General features: G+C 61.8%; 1 protein-coding gene across 1 annotated transcript in view; it reads right to left on the bottom strand.

The window, feature by feature from the left end:
* SCRIB (scribbled planar cell polarity protein) overlaps positions 1–8,524 on the bottom strand; it is a 107,090-nt gene that overhangs the window by 76,005 nt on the left and 22,561 nt on the right. The window contains exons 14-16 of the mRNA XM_025214252.1: positions 7,687–7,926; positions 5,867–6,184; positions 3,979–4,041 (exon numbers count right to left, since the gene is read on the bottom strand). Of these exons, the coding sequence (XP_025070037.1) occupies positions 3,979–4,041; positions 5,867–6,184; positions 7,687–7,926 (621 nt within the window). The remainder of the gene's footprint in view (positions 1–3,978; positions 4,042–5,866; positions 6,185–7,686; positions 7,927–8,524) is intronic.

The raw sequence follows: 8,524 nt of genomic DNA, 5'->3' as shown, positions 1-8,524 counted from the left end.
TTCCTGCAGCCAAGTCGTTAATATAAAGCACATCAACCCGCACAGAGCCCCGAGCAGACCATGCCCTGCAGAGCCCCACAGGAGACCTCCGACCAGCCTGGTATCCGGCCATTTAGACCCACCCGACTAACAGCTACCCAGACACCTGCATGCCGACCTCACAGCTACTATCAGCCCATGCATCTTCAGCTGGCTCATGAGAACTGTGTGTGATGTATCAAAAACCTTACTAGAAGTCCAAATATACTGTGCCCAATGCTTTCCCCTCACCCACTAAACCAGCGACACCATCAGCAAAGGAAACCAAGCTGGTTTGGCACGATCTGGTCTCAACAAACGTATGCTGGCTGCTAGCGACCCCCCTTTTCCTCCTCCAGGGGTTGACGAACAGGTTGTTTCAGATACTGTGCTGCGGTAACTTCCCAGTGTCAAAGTCAGGCCGACGAGTCTGGAATTCCCTGGTCCCCGCTTCTTCTGACCAGCCCTTCTCCTCCGCCCTGGGACCTCGCCTGCCAGCCAAAACCTTGCAAAATGATTGCCTGTGGCTCCAAGACTTCTTCAGCCAGTGCCTTCAGCACCCTGCGGTGAACTGTCCCGCTTTGCCCACTCAGCTTTGCTCGGGGCTGTAGCGCTCGGCCAGCCCTGCCCACTCGGGGCTGTAGCACTTGGCAGGCCCTGCCCACTCGGCTTCGCTCGGGACTGCCAAAAGCTCTAGTCCAACACGCGCTGTCCCACCCTGCCAGCCCCGAGGCGGGGGGCTGGCTGAGCACCTCTGCCCCATTCAGGCCTCTGCTCACTGCTCAGCCTCTCCACTGGCAGCACAGCCTTTGCTGCCCTGGCCTCTCCTCCCCATCTAACATAGCTGTAGGGCCTCTTCCTACGGTCTTCAACATCCCCCGCCAGCTGGATCTTCCCCTTTCCTCGTTCTGTCCCGGCACCGTCTTGCTGCTCCCTGGCCTGGCCCCCCACCTTGGTGACCTGCCTCCCTTCCTCTGCCTGCTGGTCTCTCCTGGCTCCGAGGCAGCCAAGCAGCCCCGGTGCAGCTGCGCTCCCCTGCCAAGGTCCTTTTCTTTCCACCATGCTGCAGCAGCTCACTGCTGGCCACCTGGTAGCACGCCCTTTATTCTTTTTCTGGCCAGATGAAGGCCGACACGCTTCGTGCTAAGGACGATGGCTGGGGTTCCTGCCGCACGGACACCCTCTCCAGATGCCCACCTGTGTCTCAGGTGAGGTCTCAGTCTGAGCACGGTTTTGCAGCATAGCCTTTCCCTGCCCTTCAGCTCCTCACAAACAGCCCTGGTGGGACACGGAGAAAGACCTGCCCCGAGCTACAAACGTGGACACAGGTGCACTGTCTCAAGGAAAGTCAGGAGAGGGCTCCAAATCGGGAAATACTGGAGTCACCTGGCTGCTGGCTCGGGACCGGGCACCCGACTAACGGGACCCTGAAGCTGGTGGCTCGTGCCCCAGGGGCACTGGGTGAAGGGGTCCTGGCAAGAGGAAACTGGGGTGAGTGTGGGCTGAGAGCACTGCAGGATGAGGGGGGAGCTGTGCTGCAATCCTGAGCTCCAGGAGAGGGCTGCTCCACTCTCCTCCCACTGGCAGCCCCATCTGAGGCAGAGAGGATGCCCCTGTAGGCAGGCACCAGACATGTGGGGCCTCATACCTGGCCTTGGTTTGTAAACAGCTGATAGTCAGGGGGAGAGGAAGTGTTGCAGAACCCCACCTCCCTCCTCCCCAGCCGCAGCCCCTGGGAATCAGCCAGCGATGGGTGAATCCACCCAGGGCCCTGCACCATCAGCAAGGCTCAGGAAGAGCACACACAAGGGCAGGAGACAGAGCACGAGGAAGAGAGCCCTGAGCCTGCACGGATGAAGTGCTGCCTACCAACACTGCTGCTGGCCTTCTCGCAGGGGCTTGAGGAGGGCTGCAGGACAGCTGTGCGCAGCAGCCCAAGTTGGGCAGGGACCAGCAGGGGCAGCAGGAAGAGCAAAGCAACGGGACAGCCAGGATCAATAACCAAGAAAAATGCCTGGCAGAGAGCTGGGATCAGGCGAGGCTTGGCCCCTTGAGGGCAGTGGATAGCTCATCACTGTGGAAAGGGACAGGCATCACCTCCACACCAGCCATTTACATTACAACTAGGCCAGGCAGAGCCCAAGAAAATGCAGCAGGGGCCAGCCTGCCCTGCGGCTACAAGCTGCCATGGTTTGGGGAGACGAGCCCTGAAGCCCCGTGGGGCTGCGGGATCCCCTGGGCAGAGCTGTTCGCAGGCTGAGCAGAGGACAGGCCCAGCTGTGGTCTGGGCTCTGTGCTGGCCATAGGGGCATGCGGCCCACAAGGGAGCACAGAGAAATCCTTCCCCTGCCCATGAGGGACGGGGCTGTGTGGAAGCGGGTGGGAGCTGCACTGTTCAGAGCCGGCTTCCCCCGCAAAGCAGCAGCAAGGGGCCTCTGAGACAAGGGCAGCCCCCGAGCACACCCTGCACCCAGAGCACTGGCAGACCTGTGGCTCCTCCGGACGCAGATCACCCCCTGCTGCAAGAGGCTGGCTGGGAAACGAGGGCAGTGCCAGGTGTAGGGGGCCAAGGCGGCAGTGCCACAGTCTGTCTGGAACAACCTCAGCTCCACTTTCTCACACGAGTCTAGGCCTCGCAGCTGCAAACTGCCCGGGGCCCAAGTACTCCACTGCTCCCAGGCTGGCTGTGGGCATAGGCCTGGGATGCAGGGCTCTCCCGAGCTGCTCCTTCAGGACCAAGGACCGTGGTGCCAGGCAGCTGGCATGAGGCGCTCTGAGCCAGAGGCCCCACGTGAGAGGCAGGGAGAGCCCATGGCCTGCTGCACACTGCGCCAGGGGAAGCGGGAGGATGCGACTGCCCTCCGAAGCTCCAGGACATCTCAGGCACACAGGGAGAGCGGACAATCCCTCAAAGCCGGAGGACGCTTCACCTGCCCCTGCCTGGGGAAAAAGGATTTCCAAAGCTCTGCAGGGAGATGAGATTCTCTGTCCCTCTCTCAGAAACTCCTGCGCCAGTGCCAAGCAGGCGAGGCCTCAAAGTCACACACACACACGCACACACACACACACACACACACAGAGGAGAGCAGACGCAAGCTCAAGGGGACGCTGCTAGGCCAGCAGTGCTGCGCACTCAGTCCCCAGGGCCTCAGTACGTACCCCAGCTGGAGTGTCCTGCAGAGCCAGCTGGACTAGGACAGAGTCAAGTAGACCTGCAGCTGCCAGCACCACTGCTGTGCTGGCTGATGGGACAGAAGAGCCAGGCACGGCCCAGCTGCCCCGAGACGGGCACAAGGACCAGTCCGAGAACGTGGCGACAAGCACGAGGAGCCAACAGCGGTCAGAGCACTAGTCCAGGCAGCAGGAAACGAGCCTGCCACGGGCACGGGCCGAGATCTCAAGCAGCAGCAAGAGGATCTCCCTGGCACTGCCTGCAGTAAAGAGCTGCCCAGAAGAACCCGCCACCCTGGGCCTGGGCTTTCCTCACGGCAGCCGCTGAGACCACTCATCACTGCTTACCAGACACCTGGGCTAGCAGGCACCTGCCCCAGTCCGGAGCCCCGAGCCCTCTCCTGCAGACTGGAACCTGGGGCCTGTGCTCAGGACCTCTGCCACAAACCCCGGAGCCCCTGCTGCCAGCACTGATGGTGATGTGCTGGCTTCTCTCCCGCTCCTTCTCCTTTGGTGCAAGTCCAGCAGCATCCAACCTCTCAGTCCCACCACCCAAACCTGCACTCCCCACACCTCAGCCCAGATCTGCAGCAGCCGCTCTCACCTCATTAGGGAAGGGAAGGGAAGGGAAAGGAAGGGAAGGGGGAGAAAGGGAGGAAACAATCATTGTGCGTGTGCGATTGGCCAGGCCCAGCAGCCACTCGTCCCAGGCAGAGCAGCACCCCACCTGGGAAGGGAGCCAAGCAGGAGGGGGCCTGGCAGAGAGAACAGGGATAGAGTGGTACAGACCTCTTCCTCCTCAATGCGAGCAGGCTCAATCAGCAGATTATTGGCTTGATCAAACGACACCCCCTGTTAGGACAGGAACCAGCAAAGAGGCATGCGGATTAGTGGAGCGTCAACCAAACCCACCACCACGACCACCACCGCCCCAGAGACACCACCGCTCAGAGACAGCCCGGCCACTGGCCCCAGGACAGGCCGGCCACGCAGCCTGCCCCCGCCTGGCCCACGGCACCGCTCGGCGGAGAGCAGGAGGCTGCATCCTGGGGCCACGCCTGGCTGGCGCAGCTCGCTGAGGGTGAGAGCCAAGCAGGCCCCAATCATTGAAGTGCAAAGGGTTAAGTGACACAGGAGGAGGAGGAAAGAGGGGGGGCCCCGAGCACCGCCAGGCTGCTGCAGGCCGAGGACCGAGGCTGCCCCATGCCGCTGCCACCCAGAGAGGCCCCGGTGCACCCCGCCTCCAGCGGCCCGTGCACCGCGCCTCCAGCACCAAACACCTCGGTCAGGGGCTCCCCAGAGCTCCACCCACCACGCAAAGTGCTGAGACGGAGCTCGCTGCCACGTGCACCCTTGCTCCGCACGATGCGCCTCCCTCAACCTAGGCCCCCTGGACGCACAAGAGGAGGGCTGAGGCCAGCTGCCTGCCCCAGCTGCCAAAGGGGGCTCGGGGCCCTGGATGGAGGCTCTCCCATGGCTGGCAGGTAGACTTGGCCGCAGTGAGACAAGCCGTGGCATCAATGATCCTTCTGCAGCTCTGCCGGGGGAACAGACCTTGGCTCACAACGCCAGGCCGAGGGCACTTTCATGGCCCACCCCATTCCCAGGCAATAGCTGGTCCCCGAGGAAGGGCTGCAGGCCAGCCGCACGCAGTCCTAAGAGGCAGTGCCTGGAGGGTGGGCGTGAGCACACGCAGCTGGGGCAAAGGCACACCCACTCCAGTGAAGGCTCCTCAAAGCTGCTGGGTGAAGGGTTCCCCACGTACCTGGGCCAGGCCTCGCCAACACGTGCTTTGTCCTGGCACCTGGCGCCAGTTCTGAGGCAGACCCAGGGGCTGCGATCTGCAGGGCCTGTGCCACGGTGCAAACAGCCCCACCAGCCCCAGTCTGACTGCCACGTAGGGCCGTGGCTCTGCTGCTATGTTCCAGCCCAGCTCCTGGTGCCTTGCAGAGCACCCCCTGCTACCCTCCTTGCCCTCCCCAGCAGGTCCCTGGCCAGGCCCACGGGCAACTTCTGCCAGGCAAACACCCCATCTGCACCATCCATGCTCGGTGGTCTGGTGCTGAGAGGAGCAGATGCCTCCCCACCAGCTCCTGGGGCAGCCACATGCCCAGGCTGGTCCCCAAGGCGCAGGCAGGACCAGGCAAGCTGACTGCTGAGAGCACGGGACAGTTCTCCTGGCACAGCTGGGCTCAGGCACCTGCCAGGCCTGGGGGCAGGGATGCTAGCACAGCTCCTCAGGACCCAAAGGATGGCGTGCTCCTCTGCAGCCTTTGCCCACTGTGCAGCGTGGGCTCTAGCCCAGCAGCCAGGATCTGTCCAGGGGAGAGCTCTCCCTGCTGCAGAAGATGCCCACAGATGGGCACAGCCAGATCTGCCTCAGGCTGGAACAGAAACAACCCCTGCAGCACGGAACGCAGCACCGCGCAGCAACGGGCACGACAGTCAGGAGGGAGCTGGGACACCAGCAGTCTGGCCAGCCTCAAAACTGGCACAACCCACTCCAGCTCTTCTGCCTGCATCACAACTCTCCTGGAAAGCTGGAGGCCCCCAGCATCCTCATCAGAACCACAAACCTGGCCACTCACGGCACAAACATCAAGGGTTCCTGCACCCACCACCCCAGAGACAGCATCAGGGCAAGCCTCGCTGGTTCAATGCCCTCTCGAGGCCCTACCTTCACCGAGGGCTGCGTAGACGCGGCTCCGTTCTTGACATCGCCCTCGTCCCAGGCTTCCTCTGTCTCCTCGGGCTCTGCACCGTCACTGCAGCCACCCGGCTCCTCCTCCTCCTCCTCTTTGGGGACCCCGTCGCTGTTCAGCCCCTGCAGCAGAGCCACTACGGCTTCAGGCTTGGGGAGCTTGGTGATCTTGAAGTGCTTCTTGTAGTGTGGTGTGTCCTTGCGAATCAGCCGCTGCTTCTCCACTGGGAACGGCCGATCGTCATCCTCATCATCGCTCCGCATCAGCGTGTCCTCAGCAAAGTGCACTGTGGGCTAGAGGGAGGTTCGGGAGGTTCAACAAGGACAAGTGCAAAGTCCTGCACTTAGGACAGAACAATCCCCTGCACCAGTACCGGCTAGGGACTGACGGGCTGGGCAGCAGCTCTGCAGAAAAGGACCTGGGGGGACAGGAGACAAGAAGCTGAACAGGAGCCAGCAGTGCGCCCTTGGTGCCAAGAAGGCTACCGGCATCCTGGGCTGCATTGGTAGAAGCGTTGCCAGCAGATCGAGGGCAGTGATTCTGCCCCTCTATTTGGCACTGGGGAGGCCACATCTGGAGTCTTGTGTCCTGTTTTGGGCCCCACTACAGAAAGGATGTGGACACGTTGGAGAGAGTCCGGCAGAGGGCAACGAAAATGGTTGTGGGCCTGGGGGACAGGACTGGTGAGGAGAGGCTGAGGGAACTGGGCTGATTTAGTGTGGAGAAGAGAAGATGGAGGTGGGATTGAATAGCAGCCTTCACCTCCCTGCAGGGGGGCTGCAAAGAGGATGGAGCTGGGCTGGTCTCAGTGGGGGCAGATGGCAGGACAAGGAGCAATGGGCTCAAGCTGCAGCAAGGGAAATGTGGTTAGATGTTAAGAACTCCCTCATGAGGAGGGTAGTAAAGCACTGGAACAGGCTCACCAGAGGTGGTGAAGTCTCCGTCCTTACAGGTTTTGAAGGCCTGGCTAGACAAAGCCTTGGCTGGGATGATCTAGTTGGGGCTGGTCCTGCTTGGATTTCATAGGCAACAGGGCTGGAAGGGACCTCGGAAGATCATCGAGTCCAGCCCCCGCCCAAAGGGCAGGAAGTCAGCCAGGGTCATAGGATCCCAGCAAGATAAGCATCCAGTTTCACCTTGAAGGTGTTCAATGAAGGCGCTTGAACCACCTCCGGTGGCAGGCTGTTCCAGACCTTGGGGGCTCGGACAGTAAAGAAGTTCTTCCTTATGTCCAGCCTGAAACGATCTTGAAGTAGTTTGTGACTATTCGACCTCGTCATCCCTTGGGGCGCTCTGGTGAACAAACGTTCCCCCAGATGCTGGTGGTCACCCCTGATAAACTTATAGGTGGCCCCCAGATCACCCCTGAGCCTGCGCTTTTCCAGGCTAAAGAGCCCCAGGGCTCTCAGCCTGTCATCGTAGGGTCTGCTTCCCTGACCTCTGATCATGCGCGTGGGTCTTCTCTGGAGCGGGGGGCTGGACTAGATAAGACCTCCTGAGGTCCCTTCCAACTCTCCTGGTCTACGATGAGTGTCCAGGTGCTGGCTGAGTCTTGTGAGGGGAAGGCCTGCCTTGCCTGGCCCCAACCCCTGGACTCATGACCCCACCTCCACGCACACGTCTCATCCTCCACCTGGCCCTGGGCTGCTGCCGGCTCCTTTGCTCACCCGGCTCCATCCACCTCCCAGCGCCACCTGGGCTTCCTGCATCTCCCTGCTGCTCTAGGCATGAGCAGGAGCTCCCAGGATGCTGCGGTGAAGGGGTGGGGGCTCTGTGACACCAGCACAGCTCCTACCTCATTGTACTCCATTTCCAGGTCATCCTCCTGGTCGGCCTCCTCCTCCACCTCCTGCTCCGCCTCAGCCTTGGGAGCGGCCATCTGGTTTAGCTCTCGCATTTCTGGACCCTGCCTGCTGTGCAAACCATCTCCTTTGCCCCCCTCTTTCTCTTCCTCCCCCTTGAAGTCGGCAGAGGCAGTGCTGTTGGAGACGTGCGAGTCCTCGCTGTGGTTGGACGTGGCGCTCAGCCTCTTCTCCTGCAGCAGCAAGGTGGGGTTTTGAGAAACAGGCAGGGTACGGGGCCCCCAACCCGGCCCCTGCCCCTGCCCCTCCCAGGTGTCCCCACAGGCATACAGGGCAGGCAGGACTCTCTCTGGGACTCAGCTGCGGGGCTTGGCACTGCGTGACATGCCCTACAGGGGGGCAGGGAGCATGTTGGGGACCTAGGAGCTACAGCAGTCACCCTCCACAGGCGACGAGCTGCATTGCCTGGGCAAGCTTTCTGCTAGGGGAAACAGGCACGGCTGGGCAGCGATTCAAAAGGTACCACCAGTGAATGGAGAGCTGAGCCAGGGGAGCATCCCCATTCCCTGAAGCCACGGTCCTGTCCCCCTGCCCAGCACAGGAGATGCTGCTCTGTCCAGCCCAGCCCACACGCCTCAGCCAGCTCCTCTGCCCTCCCCAGGTGGTGCCAGCCGTGACACCCCACTCCCTTGTCCTACTGCAGCCACTACCGCAATATCCCAGCACACAGGGCTCCCATGCCCTCCAAACAGCTTGTTTCTCTGGCCTCACCCAGGACCCTGCTTCCCCTGCCCAGGATAGCACAACCTGCCTACTGTGGTCAGGGAAAAC

This window comes from Alligator sinensis, unplaced genomic scaffold, assembly GCF_000455745.1.
Source record: "Alligator sinensis unplaced genomic scaffold, ASM45574v1 scaffold987_1, whole genome shotgun sequence".
Lineage (NCBI taxonomy): Eukaryota > Metazoa > Chordata > Crocodylia > Alligatoridae > Alligator > Alligator sinensis.
This window is presented reverse-complemented; position numbering and strand designations above follow the sequence as displayed.